Source organism: Monodon monoceros, unplaced genomic scaffold, assembly GCF_005190385.1.
Source record: "Monodon monoceros isolate NGI ecotype Baffin Bay Population unplaced genomic scaffold, NGI_Narwhal_1 Super_Scaffold_1, whole genome shotgun sequence".
NCBI classification, from domain to species: Eukaryota; Metazoa; Chordata; class Mammalia; order Artiodactyla; family Monodontidae; genus Monodon; species Monodon monoceros.
Window position 1 is genome coordinate 61,924,364 of NW_021703765.1, and position 22,882 is coordinate 61,947,245.

Genomic DNA, 22,882 nt, shown 5'->3' on the forward strand with positions numbered 1-22,882 from the left:
TTGGGCGGCAGCGGCGCGCGCGTCAGCGTCAACGCCCGCGCCTGCGCACTGAGTGCGGCCTGGTCGTCGTCTGCTGCGGCGGTGGAGAAGCCCGGCGGCGGCGCAAGCACCTGGCCCGGCTCGACAAGCCCTTCGCCTCCGGCTTCGGCTTCCCTAGGCTCGGCGCGCCCCGGCCCCGCCTCAGCCCTCCTGACCCTCGCAGCCCGATCGTGGCCGCCCGACTCTGCCGCCGCAATGATGATGATGGCGCTGAGCAAGACCTTCGGGCAGAAGCCTGTCAAGTTCCAGCTAGAAGACGACGGCGAGTTCTACATGATCGGCTCTGAGGTAGCCCAAGGCGCGTCCTCTCTCTCTCCGGGCCCCGGGCCGGCCTGGTCCCCGCGGGAGCCTCGGGGCGGGTCTGCGCGCCGGGAACGCGCGTCTCCATTCATCGCGGCGGACGGGCGGGCGCGCGCGCATGCGCGGCCGGCCAGTGGGGCGTGGTCTGTCTGTGTCTGGGGGCGCGGTTTGACCGGGGCGTGGTTGAGCAGGCCCCAGCCCCGCGCTCGGTTCACCCACCGGTGTTGCGGAGTCGCGGACTCCCCCGGCTGCCAGGGCTGCGGCGTCCCGGGGCCACGGGGCCACGGGGCCACACTGAGTTCCACTGCTCCAGCCGGACACATAGAAACGGGGTGTTATCTCTTGCGACACGTGGGGGGAGATGTTGTACCCCTCACGCGCACCCGTCCCACACTGCTGGAGCTGGGATCCTGAAATCGTATGTTCGAAACACGGGGCTTAGTGAGGGCTCACTCCCTTCGTGTTCGTGAACTTTGAGGTGGGCGGGGAGTTGTTCTGACCTTTGATTACCAGTGAGGAAACAGGTTGGGAGGAGGATACTTGCTTTTGGATGGCTAAGGCCGCAGCCCCCGAGTTAGATCTATCAGCAATTCGGAAGCGCTTGACACTTCGGATATCTTGAACTAACTCTGAGTTAGTACAGGGGAAAGAGCCTTATGCTTTAATCCTTAACTAAAAGTGACTTTTCAGCACTTTGTTGAATCATGTGGATGACTGACTTTAGGAGAACTCTACAACTGGTTCTTCACTGGTAGTTTATACCAAGTATATTAAGTTTTTCCAGATTGCCTCAAACTAGGCTTTTTGGCAGTCCCAGGTCTGTGTGTGTACATGCACATACACATATATTTTTCAATTATGGATATGCAATTTAGATGTGCAAACACCAAGCAGTAGTGTCTTCCTCATGTAATGAGCTAAGTGCAGATCTTGGAGAGTTAAAGCAGTTACAAATGCCAGCGGTTGCTTCTCCTTGTAGCAGTTTTCAGTATTAGACATTTCATTCCTTTTTTTTTTTCTTTTTTTCCCCACAATGTTTTTTTTTCCATCACAATTGAACATAGTGTGAATGAATTAAGCCTCATGATGGTCACACTGAGGCTTCCTGGACTCCCTGTGATTCCTGACTTGTCTGAGTTGTATTGAGTTATGAGACCAGTGTTTTCAGTAGCATCAGAACCTTAGTGTTTCCTTTTTTCACCAGTTTTTGTAAAACACAAGGGGCAGGATGCAACACATTTTTCATGTCATCACAAAAATACTCTTCAAAGCTAGCTGTGCTGAGGAGAGGAGCCAGTGCCTGCCATCTGCCATAGCTCAGAATGGTCCTCATTGGCCGGTGGGCACAAAGGCAGTGGAGGAGTTTCAGTTTGTGATGATGGACAGGTTGTTTAAAGAAACCTTTACCTGGGACTTCCCTGGTGGCGCTGTGGTTAAGAATCCGCCTGCCAGTGCAGGGGACATGGGTTTGAGCCCTGGTCTGGGAATATCCCACATGCTGCGGAGCAACTAAGCCCATGAGCCACAACTACTGAGCCTGCGATCTAGAGCCTGCGAGCCACAATTACTGAGCTCATGTGCTGCAAATACTGAAGCCCACGCGCCTAGAGCCTGTGCTCTGCAACAAGAGAAGCCACCGCAATGAGAAGTCCGTGCACCACAACGAAGAGTAGGCCCTGCTCACTGCCACTAGAGAAAGCCTGCACGTAGCAGTGAAGACCTAGTGCAGCCAAAAATAAATTATTAGTTAATTGAAGAAAAAAAAAAGAAAGAAAGAAACCTTTACCTGATCTAACGGGCAGGAAGAGCAGTCGGTTTAGCATTGACCCTGAGTTGGTGGTACTTTTGAAAATCAAGGTGGAGCCCACAGCCAGGTGGGCAGAACGTCAGGAGGCCTGGTTCCAGCTCTGCCTGTGTGTCACTTTTCTCATGTATGTAATGAGATGCTTAGACTAGATGGTCTCTAAGATCTTCCCCTTAGCACATTTTAGATTCTAGACAGCTAACTGCAGTCTTCTTTTTCAGCCCTGTTGAGTGAGAACGTTTGTCCTGAGATGCAGTATATAGAGACCACATGGGAGAAGGGAGAGGCAGTTTGCTTTCTGGGGCCTGGCTTAACAATCATCAGGCCTTGGGAGGCCTGGGAAGGGTTCAAGGTCAGAGTGCTGTCTACTGATAAGCAGCAGCTCCTCTGACAGCATTGGGTGGATGACCCCCAGGCCCCTTGCCCTTGGCAAACAGGCACCATATTCAGAGAGGTGGGCCCGCCAGAGCAGCACCCTCAGCGCCCCCACACACTTGGGTGTAGCAGCCTTGGGAGGGCATCCACAGGTGCAGTGAGCGTGTCACCCTTCTCCTGCCATCTGCAGGCAGCCGTTGTCACCACGCCAGAGTCACTGCTGAGAGGATCCTAGGAAATCCCCATAACCACACCTTGGTTTTCCATTTGGGAAACCTGGGTCCAGAGGTGGCAAAGGCTGGTTCAGGGAAAACCCAGGAAGGCAGGCCTGGTCTCCTAAGTTCTGAAGGGACCTTGGGAAGGGCCTAGGAGTGTGGGAGGTCTGCAGGACCTGCAAAGTAGTAGTGGGGGCATTATAGTCAGTGTCTTTTCAAAAACCTAATGGAAACTATGTGTTTACCCTTGGACGGTAACCACACTCAAGCCAAATAACTCGCATGGGTCTGTGCCTGCAGTGGGGAGCACCAGTGACCCTGTGGCCACTTTCTCTTGCACTGTTCGGCAGCCCTGGTTGGGCATCATGTAAATCTTTGATTCATGAAAAATGGAGAAACTTTTTAAAAATAAATATACTATAATGGGGTAGGTAAGTGGGAAAGTAGTAGAAGTGGTCCTTCGTGGGTGAACCTCACAGCTGATGAACATCTGACAGAGAAGCAGGGAGACCCAGAAAAGGGAAGTGATGCCTGGTCACAGGTGGAGCCAGCACCCAGTCCACCTGCTGTCCCTGGCCATGTGACTCAAGTGTTCGTTTTTGAAAAGTCAGTGAAACAATGGAGTTTCTTTATAAAAACTTTAGGACTAGATTTCTTTTCATCAAGTAAGTCGTACTTCCGAGTATTTGGTACAGGCAAACTGAAGCTATTGTTTGGGGCAGTAATGATTTATATAGCAATCTAAGGATTGCTGGTAAGTGCATTTTAAACTCTTTGGAAAATTCCTTTGGTATTTCTGGTTTGAGTTTTGTTACTAAACAAAGCAACAAAGGCCATGGGGGAAATTATCCTGCATCTGTCTAAAATTAAAAGACCTTTTTGGTCTTTATTACATCGTAAAAATATCAAAGTCTTAAGATAAAAGAAAGTCAGAGAGGCCTTGCATTTCTGGAAAGTGCCAGAGATCCTTAGTCCAAAATCAGAATCACATCGAGATGCTTAGTGAGCTCGGGGGGCCTGCCTCCCCAGTGTCTGGTCAGGCCTTTCTGAATTTGGTCCTGTCGTCAGGATGCAGATGTTATTACCCCTGCCAGAGGAACAGATGTAGGCCAGATACGAACTGCTGTTGAACCCCTGATGTCAGCAGAATGTATTTTTACTGCTGCTGGAAGCCTGGCGCCTGGAGGCCTGGGGGCCAAGTCGAGGTGTGTTTGTCTGTCACTCATCCAGCAGAGCCTCTGAGCCAGGGCCCTCCCCTTCCTCGAGGAGCTGCGACCCTCATAATGAGCCTTCTCGCTTTACTCATAGGTGGGAAACTACCTCCGTATGTTCCGAGGTTCTCTGTACAAGAGATACCCCTCGCTCTGGAGGCGACTAGCCACTGTGGAAGAGAGGAAGAAAATAGTTGCATCGTCACATGGTAAAAAAACAAAACCTAACACTAAGGGTGCGTCTTCACGAGGGTTTGTAAACCTGTTTCAAAACCACTCGCTTATGTCATGAAGATAAAACGTTTTCACTCCGGAGCGTCTTCACGGCAGCCCTGACCTTAGGGTGGCGGAGTGTCCTGGGGGCCCCCTGGAGCGGGTGGTCCTCTGTCAGGGTCGGTCAGGGTCAGGTGTTGGCAGCGGGCGGTGGGTGGAGGGGGCAGGGCCAGGGCGGAGAGGGTGTTGTGAAGACCGCTGGTCTGAAAACGTTTTAGGAATGCTGTGATGCTCTACCATCTGCCGCCGGCGTGTTGCCATCGTCACCCTCCATGCGCCCGGGCGGCGGGGGGCCGCCCCAGCCCCCTCTCCCCTCGGGCTTTCACCGCTTCGCTTCCCAGCGCACATCCATCGTGTGGCACTTGGTTCTGGCAGTCGGTCCGCTGGCGCTCGTGTGCATGTCCCGCTTGGGGCTGTGGGGCGCTGCCACCCGACCCGGGAGGGCGGGCAGAGGGTGCTCCTCACGCTGGGGAGAGGCCCTGTGCCTCTGGGCTTGGTCGAAGCTGCCTTCCCTTTGGCAGGGCTGCCTGGCGGAGCTGGCCCGGGCCTCGTGTGCGTGTGCCTGCGTGCGTGCGCGTCGCCCGTTTGCGTGCGTGTGCCCGTTTGCGTGCGTGTGCCCGTTTGCGTGCGTGTGCCTGCGTCCCTGCGTGTGTGCATGTGCGCTTTACAGTCTGTCCCGTGCCGGTATGTCTGTAGGCCCTGCGTTGGTCTCGTCTACCATGTTCTTTTAATGCAGGAGCCGGAGTTCCTTTTCTATGCGCTGCTGTAACTTTTCACTCCCTCCCGCGCTTTCCAAAGCCTCCCTGGTCCTCCCTCCGCCCCAGTGGAGCGCCAGTCACTAACCAGTGCGTCCCCAGCTGCGCTTGCCCCTTGGAAGCCTTGGCGACTCTTTGGCCTCGCGCTCGGGAGACTCTTTCCTGTAACCATCTGTCCACCAGGCTTCCTAGGCGAGCTGTGTTCGAACTGCCTAGAACTCCCCGCTCCCGGGCAGCTCGCATCCACTGGCGCTGGGCCAGGAATTCCTGTTTGGTGTACAGCAGCTCTTTCCAACTCTCTGGGCTCTTGTTTTAAAAGAAAAATGTTTCTTATCCCTCATTTCATCTCCACCTTGCTTCGTGTCGTGGACTGCAGCGGTGTCAGACCTCTTCCCACTGGCGGTGTCACTCTGGAGCCTTCCTTTCCCCGAGAGGCCCCGTGGGCTGAGCTGCCCATGGGCGTCCTCTGTGCCTGGAGCCAGTGCTCCTCCCGGGACACGTTAGTCCCCGTCCATCCAGGGAGTGCTGACCCGGGAGGGCCTCTAGAGAAAGCCAGGGTCCAGACCGCCCCTTTGGAAGAGGCCAGCATTGGGCAGTAGTGAGGTTGACACCCGCTTTCCCACCTCCTGCATGTGAGGACCTCAGTGCGCTGCATCTCCTGGCTGCTGCTGCTCACTGCCCTCCCGCAGGGTGACCGCAGCCGCATCTCTGGTTGCAGATCATGGATACACGACCCTGGCCACCAGCGTAACTCTGTTAAAAGCCTCCGAGGTGGAAGAGATTCTGGATGGCAACGATGAGAAGTACAAGGCCGTATCCATCAGCACGGAACCCCCCACCTACCTCAGGTACTGCACCCCCGTGCTTGGCTCGCTCTCGGGACACCCACGGGTATTTTTCTCATGCCCTGGAGCCAAAATACTTTTGAGCAGTTTACCCACTGTGTTTACAGATCGTCTTAGCCAGGCTTCGAAGTTTTTTCTGACTTTGGAATTTCTAAGAAACATAAGTCAAGTCTTGGGTTCTGGAGAGTCATTAAGAATGCTTTGAAAGTGGGATTCACTAATCTGTCAGAACAATTAGCGGCCCAGATCAACTCACAAAAAAAACAAACAATAGATTTGAACGTATCAACGTAGATCCTTTGAAAGAACATTTACATTAACAGTTAAACGGAAGAAATTGGGAAGTTGCTACCTTGTAGAGTTTGTTCATTTAGATTTATAAGAAAAACTTGGATACCCCAAGTATTTCTCTATTTTATGTAGACAAATAGGTAAAGTGTGATCCACACTGAAGCATAGGAGTAAACAAACACGGAATGATGTTTGTTCTTGGGTGTGATTTTAAAAATGCAGAATAAAAAAATAACTAGCAACATAAAGAACCGGGGAGGTCGTCATGGAGTGGGCACACTCACGCCCACCGTGGCGGCTCTGCCTCAGGCATTGCGGCCCCAAAGTTTTTTGTTGGTCTCTGATCTATTAATTCCACCCCTGGGAATTTGTCCCAGGGAAATAATTTATACCGTAAACAAAAACCATTATAAGTACAGAGATGCTATTATTGGTGGCATGTGAATTATAAAGGGAACTAGGGAGCCCCTTGAGTGTCCTGCCTCAGGGAAAGGCTGTGTGAGCGAAGATGCAGACACCCAAATAGTCTGGGGTTACACGATGTGTTGTGGGTAAGTAGACCCTGCAGCAACCCGAAACCTGGCTCACATGAGCGAGACGTGCAGAATACCTGCGTGACACTTTCAGCTTTCAAGAAAACATGCGTTTAGGTGCATGAGATGGCGGGAGCACTAAGGCGGGGGGGCAGACCATTGTTTCAAGTGATGCGGTTACGGAAAATCATGAAGGTGACATGGTACAGAGGTTGGGGATGGAAAGGTGAGTTACGTACAGTTGCTGCCCTCACGTTGCTCCCAGGTTACTAGGGACACGGCCCGAGGGTGATGAAGGGGCTCGCAGAGCAAGGTGGGAGCCCACCCACTCCTGTCGGTCAGCTTTTGGTACTTTCCTAGTAGTAAAAGCAACTTGTAATTTGGAGAGAAGAGTGAACTCTTTTGGGACATGGGTTCCTTGGATTACTTTGAGCATCATTTTCTAGAGAGTATTTACCAATGTGTCTTCTCACTTCTACTGGTCTGAAGGCCCAGAGGCCAGAGCCGTTGCCTAGTCTGTCTCAGCCTGGACTGCATGTCTAAAATAACAGTCTGAGTCTATGGCTGCTTCAAACCTCCAGCGACTCACAGCCACCTGCTGAGTGCATCCGTTTCCTGCAGAGCACGCCAGCCCCTGTAATCAGGACTCTCTCTGTGTCTCCAGCCCTGCTGCCCTCTGTGTTCTTCCTGAAATGCTCTCCTCTCCTCCACCCATGAACCGTGACTCAGCATTTAAGCCTTTGCTCCAGGGCTGCTCTACTGGGCAGCCTTCTTGTACAGTCCCCTCCTGGCAGAAGGGACTGTGCTTCCGTGCGGCTGTAGCACGTTGGGTCAGCATGTAGCATGTTGGGTCATGGCTGAGGCACTGGGCTGGGGCCCCTCTGCACCTCCCCTAACCCAGGAGCAGGTGCTGGTGGGAGCCTAGGGAATAGACACCCGCAGAGTCTGGGGTGCACAGAGGTCCCCACTGGGACCTGGGGCCCAGCAGGGACGCAGTGGGCATCCATTGACCACGACCTGATGCCTGGTGGGCAGTTTCGGCTCGTAGACTGAGCGGAGGTATTTCCATGTCTCCCAGGGAACAGAAGGCTAAGAGGAACAGCCAGTGGGTGCCCACCCTGCCCAACAGCTCCCACCACCTGGACGCCGTGCCCTGCTCCACCACCATCAACAGGAACCGCATGGGCCGGGACAAGAAGAGGACGTTCCCGCTGTGGTGAGTGGGCCTCGCTCTCTGACTCCACTGAGGTCCTCCAGCATGTTTTAGTTTCCTCCTCCCCAGAAAAACGCTCTGCTTTGACCTCCTGTCCCAGAAACTCTGCACTGCTCATCCTTGGGGCTGGTCTCCCTCAGCATCCAGCATGACTGGCCTCTGCGTGGTCCAGCCTGGCTCTGCCTGCGCTCACCCCCAGCTCCTCAGGTAACGTTCCTGGGTGCAGTCCCTGGACCTTTTCTCTGCCATCCACATGACTCGATGCTTAGTTGCCCGTGGTGCCAGAACAGAACGCCACAAACTGGGTGGCTTGAAGCAACACAAGTTTATTCTCACACAGTTCCAGAGGCCGGGAGTTTCACTGGGCCGGAATCAAGGTGTTGCCAGGCCCTGCTCCCTCCAGGGTCCCTTCCAGCTGCTGGCAGCTGCCACGTTCCTTGGCTCGTGGCAGCATCACTCCAGTCTCTTCCTCCCTGGTCACATGGCCTCTTCTGTGTGTGTGAAATCTCCCTCTCTTTCTCTGTCACTCTCTCTTTTTTTTTTTCTGGCCGTGCCGCGTGGCTTGCAGGATCTCAGTTCCCTGACCAGGGATTGAACCTGGGCCACCGCAGTGAAAACCTGGAATCCTAACCACTAGGCCACCAGGGAACTCCCTCTCCCTCTCTTTCTTGTGAGGACACTTGTGATGTAATTTAGGGCCCACTTGGACAAGGCTCCCTCTCCTTTTTTGCTCTGTAAGGTGACAGTCACAGGTTCCAAGACTTAGGACATAGATGTCTCTGGGGGGCCGTTTTTCAAGCTCCTGCCCACTAAGCTGTCCTCTGAATGCCGCCCCAGGCACCTCCAGCACAGGCTGCCTGCAGGCTTCTCTAGCCCAGGACACAGCAATCCCGTCCTTCCTGTGCTTGGGCCACAATCCTGGAACCCTTCCTCCTTCTCACAGCATAGAGCCAGTCTCCACAAATTCTACTTGCTCAGCTCTCCAAGTGTCCAGAATCCGACCACCCTTGGCCAGCTCCCCACTGGGCATGTGCCCCTTCACCCAGGGCAGGTCCTCTAGATGCCCCGTCGCACCAGCATCCACGTGACAGAGTCCTGGTGGTGGATGCCGCTCTCTGGCCCCGGCTCCTGCCGCCCTTCACCTCAGGCACAGTGGCCTCCTCAGCGCTCTTCAGCTGCCCAGGCACTCCTGCCCTCGCAAATCCCTCACTTCCTGCCAGCATCTGCAGGCTTATCCCTTTCTCCCTCCTCCTTCCCTCCTCCCCCTTCCTTTTTCTCCCTCCCCATCTCTGTTTGAATGTCACTTCTCAGAGTGGTCCTCCCCTTTTAGAATGGCCACTCTGTCCTAGAGCATTCGTGTCTGGGCGGGGAGAGGGGGGTGTTTTCCTCATTTGTTTGTTTATTTGTCATCTGTGCCCCCAGCTCTCTGAGAACAGTTCTCAACCCTCAGTCTTCCACCCTTGGGTTTCCTGCGCCCACCCTCACCCCGTATCTTCCCGCTTCATCTTCCTAAAATGCAGGTGTAAGCACAGAACTGCCTTGCTCTCAGTCTTCCTGGGGCTCCCTCGGGGTCGAGGCTGGAGATGGAGAACTGTGGGCACTTGGACGCCTGTGGCTTCCCAGCATCCTCCCACTGCTCCCCCGCCCCATCTGCACCCCTCCTTCCCTCAGCAGCTCTTGACTCTCCTGCCCCTTGGCCTTTGCTCAAGGGCTTCCACTTTTGGGAGTACCCTTCCTTTCCTACAGTTTCCTGGGAAAGTCCTACCTGCTTTGGGGCTTAAATCTCCCTTACTTCGGACATCTCCATCTTGTCCTGCTGCCCAAGTCAGCATCTCCCCTCCCATCCCACGTGTCCATTAGCATGGACCCCTGCTGGCACCGTCTCTGCCGACTCAGCCCATAGTGGACAAGTCCCTGTAAGAAGCAGGGTTTCCCCTCTGGTTAGGTCACAGTGACCAGTGGTGCAGAGAGGGAGGCCCTGGGTGCAGGGACCTCAGCCCCCCTTGCTGAGCATGCTGCTGCCTCCCTTCCAGCTTTGACGACCACGACCCAGCTGTGATCCATGAGAACGCGTCCCAGCCCGAGGTGCTGGTTCCCATCCGACTGGACATGGAGATAGACGGGCAGAAGCTGCGGGACGCCTTTACCTGGAACATGAACGGTATGTGGTGGCCAACCCACCGTCTTGCACACAGTCTTGTTTCCTGCCTACTGCCTGTCAGGGGGACCCTGGACTCTGATTGTGACATTCAGAGCACTGTGGAGTAGATTTGGAGGGTGTGGGCTTTGGGTTCAAATCCTGGAATGCAAACATGGTTCATTGTTTGAAAATCAGTCAGTGTGATCCATCATATTAACAGACTAGAAAAGATAAATAAATCCCTTGATTGTATCAATTGATACAAAAAAAGCATTTAACAAAATCCAGCACTTGTTCTTGGTAAAAACTCAGGAAATTGGGAATAGACAACATAGTGCTGGAAGTACTAGCCAGTGTAATAAGGCAGGAAAATGATATAAAAAACATACGCTTCAGAAAGGAAGAAATAAAACTGTCTTTATTTGTAGATGGCATGATTATCTACATAGAAAATCTCAAGAGACCTACCAAAAAAACCTGCTAGAACTAATAACCGAGTCTTAGCAAAGTCACAAGACCCAAAATAAACATGCAAAAGTCAATTGTATTTCTATACATTATACACTGTCAGTGAACACGTGGACACTCAAACGTCCAGTATAAAAATATGTTATTATTTAGAGTTACTCAGTTAAGAAAAAAGGTGTAAATCTTACAAACATATAGTTTGTTTCAGGAAACATTTTGTATGCTGAAAACTATAAAGCACTGATGGAAGTAATTAAAGGAGATCTGAATAAATGGACAGACAACTATGTTCATGGATCAGAAGAGTCAAGATGTTAATTCTCCCTAAAATAATATGCAAGTTTATTTTTTTTCATTTTTATTGGAGTATAATTGCTTTACAATGGTGTGTTAGTTTCTGCTTTATAACAGTGAATCAGTTATACATATACATATATTTCCATATCTCTTCCCTTTTAGTATGCAAGTTTATAAGCAATTTCTTTGAAAATCCCAGCAAGACATTTTGTAGATTTAGACAAAATTATTCTAAAATTTCAATGGAAAGGCAAAGGAACTAGAGTAGCTAAAGCAATTTTGGAAAAGAAGAAAGTAGGGGGAATGAGTCTTCCTAATCCAAGACTTGGTGTGGAGCTGCAGTAATCAAGGCAGCATCTGAATCTACAACGATCATAGACTAAAAAAGTTAATTTTTAAAATCCTCTGCACAATATACTCATAGGATGCTTGGCCTGAGCACCTTAGCTTCCTGCTGCTTCTCCAAAACTGGATGTATGCGTTATCAATAGTAGGCTGGCTGAGTGTTCAGGTCTGGCACAATGGTGCTGTGAGGAGGGTTGGTCTCTAGCTCTTCTTCTGGGCTAGTGAAATAGTGGGGTCAGTTGTCTGTTAAACAGACCTCATTCTGTTTATTTAGTTAGTTATTTCTTTCTTTTCTTCCTTCCTCCCTTCCTCCCTTCCTTCCTTCCTTCCTTCTTTGTTGCGTGCGGGCTTTCTCTAGTTGCAGTGAGCGGGGGCTACTCTTCATTGCAGTGTGTGGGCTTCTCATTGTGGTGGCTTCTCATTACAGAGCACGGGCTCTAGGCATGTGGGCTTCAGTAGTTGTGGCACACAGGCTCAGTAGTTTTGGCTCACAGGCTCTAGAGCTTAGGCTCAGTAGTTGGGGCGCACGGGCTTAGTTGCTCTGCCACATGTGGGATCTTCCCGGACCAGGGCTCAAACCTGTGTCCTCTGCATTGGCAGGCAGATTCTTAGCCACTGCACCATCAGGGAAGTCCCAGCAGACCCCGTTCTTGAAGATGGAATCATGCCGAGTGCTTGTGAGGGAATTCATTCTTTTTATATATATATATAAAAATTTATTTATTTTACTTATTTTTATTTTTGGCTGCATTGGGTCTTCATTGTTGCGTGCGGGCTTTCTCTAGTTGCAGAGAGCGGGATCTACTCTTCGTTGCAGTGCACAGGCTTTTCATTGCAGTGGCTTATCTTGTTGCGGAGCATGGGCTCTAGGCGTGTGGGCCTCAGTAGTTGTAGCATGCAGCCTCAGTAATTGTGGCTTGCGGGCTCTAGAGCGCAGGCTCAGTAGTTGTGGCGCAAGGCTTAGTTGCTCCACGGCACGTGGGATCCTCCTGGACCAGGGCTTGAACCTGTGTCCCCTGCATTGGCAGGTGGATTCTTAAACCACTGCGCCACCAGGGAAACCCGGGAATTCACTCTTTGCTTTCCCTTCTCTGTGGCTCATCCCAGTTTGGCACGTGGTCATTGAAGTTTGGGTTATGAGAAAGGGCAGGTCTGGGGAAAACAGTTGACTGCACAGGACCTTGCTGTAGTCCGGCCAGTAGTGGACAGTCCCCATGAAGCTCACCCCTGAGGCCTGGATCTCCAGGATCCAGGATCCGTACCCACCCCCATGCTGTCGCCTTGTTGAGTGCGTGTGCTGCCCACAGAGTCAGAAACTCAGTGGGGGGTTGTAAAAAGCCACACGCAGCCCCAGGTGATCTCTGAGGGATTTCCACTGTGGAGGAAGTGGTGGATAGACATGCACCTGCTCTGTCTTCCAGTGGATGCTGGCTTCCAAGTGGCTTGTCTGGAAGGAACCTGTGTTAGCTCAGGCCGCGGTGACAAAGTCCCACAGCCTGGGGGGCATAACAGCAGGTTTTATCTCCTCCCAGTTCTGGAGGCTGGAAGTGCGAGTCAGGGTGTTGGCAACGTTGGTTTCCTCTGAGGCCATCTTCGCCCTGTGTCTCCACGTGGGCTTCCCTGGTTGCCTGGGTTGGAAGAGGGGAGGAAGTGGCACGTCAGCTCTGAAGTGCCTTTGCGTTCCCCCCTCCCCAGACGGCTCACTGGTTAGAACTAACAGAGCCGTGCAGTCCTAAGCCCGGGAGCGGGGAGCCTGGGGTTGGGGAGCACATAGGGTCTTGACCACCTCCAGAGGTGTAGGGGGGGTGGTGTGTATGGATTGAGGGCCAGAAGCGGGGTGTTCGTCTTGTGCTTCCTCTCCTTACCGTGTCTGGGAGGATCCATCATCCTCATCTTTATGCTCATCTTCATCCAGGTGGGTTGGCAGAGGAGGACAGGCTGGGGGAGGTCAGGGCTGAGCACGGTGACATTAGGCCCTGCAGTCCACCAGCAGTCCATACCTCTCACCTCATTTCAGAGAAGCTGATGACCCCTGAGATGTTTTCAGAAATTCTCTGTGATGACCTGGATTTGAACCCACTGACGTTTGTACCAGCCATCGCCTCCGCCATCAGACAGCAGATCGAGTCCTACCCCACAGACAGCATCCTAGAGGACCAGTCAGACCAGCGTGTCATTATCAAGGTAGGCAGCTCCCTGCCCTGCACCAGGGTCTTCCTTGTACTGGTGGGGGTCATGGGGTGCTGAAGCTACGTGGAGGCTTCAACAGAAGCCTGTCTTGGATTCATGCTGTGGGACAGGGCTTCTGGAAAGCTGTCTTTCAGGCAGCTTATCCCAGGAAAGGTGTGGGCTGACTTCTGAGTAAGGTATCACATTCTGGGCGCATTTGGGGTGCTGCTGTGGCCTTGCCAGAGCCTGGGTGGTACAAAGGAGGTTGTGCCAGCTGACAGGTAGAGCAGGGAAGGCTACAGTAAGATGAGCACACTGCCACACTCTTCCTGTGGGCAGGCTGCGCCAAGCACACCCCATACTGTCTCAGTAACCCCCACCATCCTGGGGGAAGATGCTGTGTTACAAGTGAAGAGGTGGGGCCACCTACCCCCAACTGCCCTGCTGAGAAGTGGTAGAGCTGGGGTTTGGGCCCAGGCCTGCCTGCTGCGGAGCCTGCTTGGTATGAAGCAATATCTCATTGTGGTTTTGATTTGCATTTCCCTGTTTTTTTTTGTTTTACGGTACACGGGCCTAACGCGGGCCTCTCACTGTTGCAGCCACTCCCGTTGCGGAGCACAGGCTCCGGACGCGCAGGCTCAGTGGCCATGGCTCACGGGCCGAGCCGCTCTGCGGCATGCGGGATCTTCCCGGACCGGGGCGCAAACCCCTGTCCCCTGCATCCGCAGGTGGACTCTCAACCACTGCGCCACCAGGGAAGCCCATTTCCCTGTTGATTAGTGACCTTGAATATCTTTTCATGTGTTTATTGGCCATTTGTTTATCTTCTAGGGCTGCTTAAGTCCTTTGTGTTTTTGCATCAGGTTTTTGTTGTTAAGCTTTAGCGGTTCCCTGGGTCTTCTAGATAGCAATCCCTTTTCAGATAAAGTGATTTGCAAATATTTTCTTCTATTCTGTGGGTTGCCTTCTTATGTTGTTTATAGTGCCCTTTGATGCATAGAATTTTTTTATTTTGGTAAAGTCCAGTTTGTCTATTTTTTCATTTATTGCGTATGCCGTTGGTGGCATATCCGAGAAATCATTGCCAAATCCAATGTCATAAAGCTTTCACTCTGTGTTCTTCTAAGAGTTTTATAGATTTAGCTCTTACATTTATATGTTCCATCCATTTTGAGTTAATTTTTGCATATGGTGTTAGGTAAGGGTCCAGCTTCGTTTTTTTGGCATATGTATATCCTGTTTTCCCAAAACCATTTGTTGAAAAGACTATCCTTTCCTCATTGAATGGTCTTGTCAATTTTGTTGAAAATTATTTGACCACATATTTGAGGGTTTATTTATGGGCTGTCCCACTGGTCTATTGTCTGTTTTTATGTCGGTACCACACTGATTTGATTATTGTAGCTTTGCAGTAAGTTTAGAAATTAGGAAGTTTGAGTCTTCCAGTTTTGTTCTTTTTCATCATTGTTTTGGCTGGACATCCTTTGTCCTTAGATTCCATATGAATTTTTTTTTTCTTGGCCGAACTGTGTGCATGTGGGATCTTAGTTCCCCAACCATAGATCGAACCCAGGCCCCCTGCAGTGGAAGCACAGAGTGTTAACCACTGATCTGCCAGGGAAGTCCCTCCATATGAATTTTAAAATAGATTTTTTTCTATTTCTGCAAAAATATTGTTGGGATTTATTTATTTATTTATTTATTTTTGGCAGTACATGGGCCTCCCACTATTGTGGCCTCTCCCGTTGCGGAGCACAGGCTCCGGACGCACAAGCTCAGTGGCCGTGGCTCACGGTCCTAGCCACTCCATGGCACACGGGATCCTCCCGGACCGGGGCACAAACCCGTGTCCCCTGCATCGGCAGGTGGACTCTCAACCACTGCACCACCAGGGAAGCCCTCTATTGTTGGGATTTTGATAGGTATTACATTGGATTTGTAGACTGCTTTGGGCAATCTTCACATCTTTATAATATTGTCTCCCAATCCATGAATGTGGGATGTTTTTCCATTTATTTATGTGTTTAATTTATTTCAGCATGATTTTTGTGTTTTTTTTTTTTTGCGGTATGCGGGCCTCTCACTGTTGTGGCCTCTCCCGTTGCGGAGCACAGGGTCCAGACGTGCAGGCTCAGCGGCCATGGCTCACAGGCCTAGCCTCTCCGTGGCATGTGGGATCTTCCTGGACCGGGGCACGAACCCGCGTCCCCTGCATCGGCAGATGAACTCTCAACCACTGGTTGCCCCAGCATGTATTTAAATTAATTAATTAATTTAAAATTTAAATTTATTTATTTATTTTTGGCTGCCTTGGGTCTTTGCTGCTGCACACAAGCTTTCTCTAGTTGTGAGAATGGGGGCTACTCTTAATTGTGGTGCGCGGGCTTCTCATTGTGGTGGCTTCTCTTTGTTGTGGAGCACGGGCTCTATGTGCATGGGCTTCAGTAGTTGTGTCCCACGGGCTCTAGAGTGCAGGCTCAGTAGTTGTGGCACACGGGCTTAGTTGCTCCGTGGCATGTGGGATCTTCCCAGACCAGGGCTCGAACCCGTGTCCCCTGCATTGGCAGGTGGATTCTTAACCACTACGCCACCAGGGAAGTCCCTTCAGTGTGTTTTATAGTTTTCATTGTAGAAGTCTTTCATCTCCTTAGCTAAGTTAATTTCTAAATATTTTAGTCTTTTTGATGCTATTGTAATTGGAATTTTTTTCTTAATTACAGGTTGTTCATTGTTAGTGTGTAGAAATGCAACCGATTCTTGTGTGTTGACTTTGTGCCCTCCTACTTTGCTGAGTTCATTTATTAGTTCTAATAGTTTTTTGGTAGAATCTTTAAGGTGTTCTACAAATAAGATCATATCACCTGGGAACAGAGATAACTTTACTTCTTCCTTTCCAAATGAATACCTTCTATTTCTTTTTTTTGCCTAATTGCTCTGGCTAGAAATTCCAATGCTATGTTGAATGAAAGTGGCAAGAGTGGGTATCCTTGGCTAGTTTCTGATCTTAGAGGAAAAGTTACCATTCTTTCACCATTGAGTGTGATATTTACATTGATTTTTTTGTGTATTAATTTTATGTTGATATAGTTTCCACTTATTCTTAGTTTATTGAGTGGTTTTACCACGAAAGCGTGTTGAATTTTGTCAAATGCTTTTTTCTACATCTGTTGACATGATATGGGTTTTTTTTGTTTGTTTGTTTTTTGCGGTACTCGGGCCTCTCACTGTTGTGGCCTCTCCCGTTTCGGAGCACAGGCTCCGGACGCCCAAGCCCAGTGGCCATGGCTCATGGGCCCAGCCGCTCGGTGGCATGTGGGATCTTCCTGGACTGGGGCATGAACCCATGTCCCCTGCATCGGCAGGTGGACTCCCCACCACTGCGCCACCAGGGAAGCCCCGATCATATGGTTTTTGTCCTTCATTCTGTTCAAGTGGTTTATTGCATTGATCGGTTTTCTTATTGAGCCATCCCTGCATTGCCATAATAGATTCCACTTTTTATAATTGATTTATGTTGTTGTATCATTTATAATGGTGTGTAATTCTTCTAATGTGCTGTTGAATTCAGTTTTGCTAGTATTTTGTTGAATTTATTTTTTTTAATTTATTTTTGGCTGCATTGGGTCTTCCTTGCTGCGTGTGGGCTTTCTCTAGTAGCAGCGAGTGGGGGCTACTTTTCATTGCGGTGTGCGGGCTTCTCATTGTGGTGGCTTCTCTTTGTTGCAGAGCATAGGCTCTGGGTTCACGGGCTTCAGTAGTTGTGGCTCTTGGGCTCTAGAGCACAGGCTCAGTAGTTGTGGCGCATGGGCTTAGTCGCTCTGCGGCATGTGGGATCTTCCCGGACCTGGGCTCGAACCCATGTCTCTTGCATTGGCAGGTGGATTCTTAACCACTGCGCCACCAGGGAAGTCTGTTGAGGATTTTCATATCAATGTTCGTAAGAAGTATTGGTCTATAGTTTTCCTTTCTTGTAGTATCTTTGCCTGGCTTTGGTATCAAGGCAATGAGTTATGGAGTGTTCCTTGCTCTTCGGTTTTTTGGCAGGATTATTTTTTTTTAACATCTTTATTGGAGCATAATTGCTTTACAATGGTGTGTTAGTTTCTGCTTTATAACGAAGTGAATAAGCTATATATATACATATATCCCCATATCTCCTCCCTCTTGCATCTCCTTCCCACCCCTCTGGATGGTTACAAAGCAACGAGCTGATCTCCCTGTGCTATGCGGCTGCTTCCCGCTAGCTATCTATTTTACATGTGGTAGTATTTACAAGTCCGTGCCACTCTCTCACTTCGTCCCAGCTTACCCTTCCCCCTCAAGTCCATCCTGTTTTTGGCAGGATTTGATAAGGATTGGTATTAGTTCTTCTTTAAACGTTTGGTAGGATTCACCAGTAAAGCCATCTGGTCCAGGGCTTTTCTTTGTAGGGAGGTTTTTAATTACTGATTCAACCTCCTTGCTAGTTAATTTCTTTTAAAAGAAATATGAATTTATTTTTCTTAACCTGCTTCAGTTTCTCATTATGGCCAACTAGCAGAAAAAGGGCACGGGTGAGAAAGAAAGGGGATGTCCTGGGAGAGAAGCGGTGGGGATGTGTGGGGTGCAGCTGTGGGACCAACACCTGTGTTCCTGTGCGCAGCCTGTGGCCCCTGGAGGGTGGTCCCTACTCCGCTCTGTGCTGCATCTTTGTCCTGTAACCATGGTGGGGACGTGGACTTGCAGAGTTGGCTACACCCAACTGCATGGTTCCAAATAGGCGGGATCAGCCACAGGGAGGGTCCTTGTGAGTTTGACAGCTGGCTTCTCTGACATTTTATTGTAACTGAGTGTCATCTTTTTATTATCCTGATGGGGCTTGTGGGCAGCCATACAGAAAGTTGTCAGGCAGTTGAAAATCCACCTGGGACCGTCACCTGCTCCCTGATCAGAGGCTTTCTTGGTGACTAAACAGCTCTCAGCCGTGGGGTCCGTTCAGGCCCTCACACCCACCTATAATCCCCACCCATGGGATGGTATTGGCTGGTAGGCTGCTGGGAGACCATCCCCAGGTCGGGGTCCTGCCTGGTTGGGGTCGTGAGGGCCTGCCAGCATTGGGGCCGGACACAGCTGGTCAGGGAAGGCCTGCTGCTGGGGAGGCAGAGCCTCGTGGGCACTGTGACCTTGGGGGAGCGTGCCACCTGGTAGGCGAGCACGCTGATGGCCACATCCAGGGTTTCCCATGTGTCACAGACTCCAGAGGAGCCGGGTGCTTCTGGGACACAGTGAAGGATGACATCTGACCAATGTCTCCTCACAGAGCAGCGCCTTAGCTCAGGGCGGCCGCTCACAGGTGCTCCCGGAGCGGTGGAATGAAAGCCTAGGCTGGCACCGCGACCAGGACACCTGGCGCTCCAGGGCCGTGGGGCTCAGTGCAGCTGAGGGTGGAGCTGTCAGACTCTGGGGGGCTGGTGGGCCCTTTCTGGGGGAGGGAATGGCATGTGGGTGATACAGGTTGACGCTGGGGAGCCTGCTCGGGGGGCCTGGCCCCACAGTCCAGCTGCCCCTCACCACCCACCACCCCCCTGACGGCTCCCAGTCCCCACTCTGTGAGCTTCCTGCATCCTCTGTGGAGGCCTCAGGCCCTGCTCTGCCCAGACCCTCCCCCGGGAGCCCCACCCTGCTCTCTCTCAGCTTGTCCAGTTCTTCCTAAAATGCCCCCTCCACCGGGCGGCCTTCCTGCCCGTTAGTCAGCTAACGGCTGACTGCACTTTCTGCCCCTCCCCCTCTTCCCCTCAGCACCTACACCTCTGATGTCCCCTCATTCACGTATTTAACCCCGCACTGGATGTCAACCCATGAAGATGACTCTGTGTCTGTTTTTCCCACTGTGTGTCCCTGTGCGCCTCCTGGGTCGGCAGGAGTATGTATTTCTTAATAAACGATAGCGTTGATGAGCAGTCGGCGCAGTGCACAAACAGGCACCGGTCTGCGTGGCACCCCTGATGGCCAGGCCGAGTGGTGCGCAGGGTGGTGTGGTCCTGTGTGATGTGTCCATGGGCTGCCTGCTGCTGCTTCGCTTTCCGGTCCTGTTGTGCCGACGTGGCTCACCAGATACGTGGTTCCTGCTGGGAAGGGCCGGCTCTTCCGATTCTCACCCGCAGACCTGCTTGGTCGCCCAGCAAGGGCGCGGCTTGGAGGCGGGAGTGGCGGGGCCTCGGCTGCAGAGTGGAGTGCCGTGCAGGGGGCCCAGACGTGCAGGACTTCACGCACAGGTCAGGTGGTAGGGCCTCACATTTCTCTGAAGGCATGGACGAGTCCCGATCCGAATCTTAAAAGCCCAGCTGAGCGCCTGGGGACAGTAGCATGAAGGGGCAGGTGCACCGTGGCCTGCTTGGCTGGTAGAGGGCTGGACAGCAGGGGCAGGGGTCTCCACACGGTGCCCAGTGAATGCCGCCAGACCCCGAGTTGTCCTTCCTGTGAGTCTCTGATGCCCAGTTTCAGAGCAGGCCCAGGCCATCTGTGGGGTGGAAAGTCAGGGTGGGGAGCTCCTGGGGCACAGGCTGTGGCTGCAGGTGGCACGTCTCACAGATGCCTCTGGGGAGCAAGGCGCAGGAACCAGCGTGGCCTCCGCTCCCGCCGCCCCCACCCCCGCCCAGGCCCTGGCTGTGCCGTGCGCATAGCAGATGATTTCAGGGCGGGGCGTGTTCCGTGAAGAGGCAGAGAAGAGGCTACCAGCCAGTGCAGGGAGCGAGGGGGTGGGAACAGGGGCAAGGCGGGACTCAGGTGCCCGGGGCCCTCCCTAGAGGGTGACAGTGCCGGGCCCTGAACCACAGTCTCTCCGGCCGCCCAGGAGGTCTGTGGGGTCAGCCCCGTTTGCGGATGGGGAGTTGCAGCCAGAGGGATAAGGGCAGCCGTCCCACTTCCTCATGGGCCTGGAGCGGGGATGCAGTTCTGCCTGCTCTGACTCGTGTTCCTGGTTCTGGCCCAGCTGAACATCCACGTGGGAAACATCTCCCTGGTGGACCAGTTTGAGTGGGACATGTCAGAGAAGGAGAACTCACCGGAGAAGTTTGCCCTGAAGCTGTGCTCCGAGCTGGGGCTGGGCGGGGAGTTCGTCACCACCATCGCGTACAGCATCCGGGGACAGCTGAGCTGGCATCAGAAGACCTACGCCTTCAGGTAGGTCTTGGACAGGTGCCTCCTCCTCCTTCTGCAGACCATTCTGGGGACAAGGCTTCCCCCTGTGTGTGGTGATGCCTTTGGGACTTTCTGGAGCCTCATGATGCCGTCTGGCCGACAGCAGCTTTGCGGGCTCAACGGCCTCTGTTGGCTCCTCCCATCCCCCATCACAGAGGAGGATCTAAGGAGGTGGCGGGTCTGCCCCTCTGTCCTCACCCACTCTGCCGCCAACAGCCCCTGCCGCCCTCACACGCCACCTCCTCCCTGCACTCACCCAGACCCTTCCTCGGTCGGGGTTGTCTGATGGACTGGCACTGAATCTCAAACAAGGCCTACTCCATGCTGCCTTCCCTGGAGGGGAAGAGGCTGCTTGTTCAGTCAGAGAGCAGGTGGTGGGCACCCCTGCCGGCTGGACCCGTACTGGGTGCCGGTGTGGAAGAGGGAGTAGCGTTCAGGCTGCTGGGGAGGGGGGGGGGTAGGGAGTGTAAATGTAGCATTTGGTCCAGTGTCATGGGTGCTGGTGGGGGTGGACCGGGGGACGGGGCTCCTCATGACACAGATGTGGCCTTCCTGTTCCTGGTGGCCCTGCCGTGCGGGCCTGGCCGGGGTAGGAGTCGGCGAGCGTTAACCACATAGCAGAGCTCGCCCACCAACAGGACTGTTCGTCACATCCAGCCCTGTCCCCTGAGCTCCTTTTCCTCTGCGGGATGGGGTGCCAGCAGGGGCGGCGCTGAGTATCTCTGCATCAAAATAGGATGTTAGGATTTGTTCTGCTCGTCAAGCTGTCACCGTCCACATTTGGAGGCCATTACTGAGGGACCACCCCTTAAGGTGGTGCAGAGGAGCAAAGATGAAGAGCCTTGCAGAGACGAACAGCTAAGGGAGCGCATGAGTCTGTTTGTGTCTCAGCTGGTTCCCCCAGAAATCCCAGGAGGTAGCCTTCTCAGTTTTCCTGTAGCTCTGAGCAAGAGAGAAGGAATGACCAACACCCGCAGGGCCTCAGGCCCTGGGCGTCCCGGCTGACATAACATACGTGGCCTCCCATGACCTCCAGCAGCCCCGCTAACTGGGGATCCTGCTCCACAGATGTGGGTACAGGCCCACACTCCACATCCCATGGGAGGTCTGCTCGCGGTGTCGCGGTGTGTGTCCACTGACGGCATGCAAGCTGAGGCCGACCGGCCTGGGGCCAGTCTGGGGTGGCCTTGCTTCCTAGAGTCGACCCTGAGGTCCTGGGAGTCCCTCATCCCCAAATGCTGAGTCAGAGCCCACATCTCACTGGTGTGCAGCAGGGGGACTTGGAGGGTGTCCACACATGAGGCCGCATCCCTCCTGCTCTGATTGCCGGGGCTCCGGGCTGTCGGCAGTGCGACCTGCAGCTCCAGAGCAGGCCCCCGGGGGCCCCGGGGGTGCAGGTCAGGGCTTGGAGTGCTCCCATCTCAGCAGCTAATTAACACGTCCGTTGTGGGGTGGGAATGACTCTGGTACTGAGGATGCAGCTTTCAAATCCTCAGGATCAAAGGCAGGGCCGCCCCACTGGGGACTGTGGTAAGCATGCCCCCTCCACAGCAGCCTGGCCCAGCCAGCTGGGTGGGTGCGGCCTGCCTGGTGGTCTGGAGGCGGCCACAGGCCTCCTTTGGCATCAGGAGGGCTGCTGCACTTCCCCAGCCGACCAGGCTTCGTGGGCTCGCGTGTGCTGGGTCTGGGCTGGGCAGCGGGGTGCTCGGAGAGCTGGCAGGACAGGAAGGGGAGCGCGGGGTCAGGCTTTATCATCCAGGGGCAGGACTGCGGCTAGCAGGGGGCCTGGAACTTTGTCTCCTGACCCCACCCCGCGTTCTCCCCGTGTGCTCCCCACACCTCGGGAGCTCCCCGGGAGACCAGTAGCAGCCTTTCCCTGCTGTCCAGCCTCTGCCTGGGGAAAGGAGAGGGGCTCGCCGCATCTCCAGGGCCAGGGCCTGCCTGGCCCACGGAGAGCTGGCCTGGGAGCCCCAGCCTGGTTTCTGCTACGCGAAGCTTGGCAGCTGCTGAGTCGCATGACTCCTCAAGGGGACTGTAAGCTCTGGGCCCCGTCACCCCTGTTGGAAGCTCTCTGGATTCCTGTGAGCCAGTGCTGGCTGTCTCTGCCAGACTGAGCCCAGCCTGGTGTCTGGCCACGGTGCCCTCCTCTGCGACAGTGGAGCAGGCTAGTCACAGGCTAGTGAGCTGGGGCACCAGTGCGGAGAACAGGCAGCGGGCCGGGCAAGCCTGATGTGGGCAGAGGCAGGCAGTGAGCATGAGGGGGACGCGGGCGTGTGGCTGCTAGAGGATAGAGCTGAACCAGAAGGACATACAGATGTCCTGGAGCCAGCGGAATGGAGACAAGAGACAGTGACGAGGGGGCAGGGCTCCCCAGGGGAGGGCTGGGCAGAGGGTGTGAGGGTGTCAGACGGTCACCAAGACTATGAGGGG

At 53.3% G+C, this 22,882-nt stretch overlaps 1 protein-coding gene across 4 annotated transcripts in view; it reads left to right on the forward strand.

Moving 5' to 3' along the window:
* SMARCB1 (SWI/SNF related, matrix associated, actin dependent regulator of chromatin, subfamily b, member 1) overlaps window positions 1-22,882 on the forward strand; it is a 27,011-nt gene continuing 4,129 nt past the window's right edge. Inside the window, exons 1-7 of one of the 4 annotated variants that reach the window (XM_029220309.1) lie at window positions 1-327; window positions 4,042-4,180; window positions 5,691-5,820; window positions 7,720-7,857; window positions 9,888-10,015; window positions 13,122-13,288; window positions 20,244-20,434. In XM_029220309.1, coding sequence (XP_029076142.1) covers window positions 235-327; window positions 4,042-4,180; window positions 5,691-5,820; window positions 7,720-7,857; window positions 9,888-10,015; window positions 13,122-13,288; window positions 20,244-20,434 — 986 coding nt within the window. In that variant the 5' untranslated portion in view covers window positions 1-234. The remainder of the gene's footprint in view (window positions 328-4,041; window positions 4,181-5,690; window positions 5,821-7,719; window positions 7,858-9,887; window positions 10,016-13,121; window positions 13,289-20,243; window positions 20,435-22,882) is intronic. The other 3 variants (XM_029220317.1, XM_029220291.1, XM_029220301.1) reach the window with 3 other exon arrangements.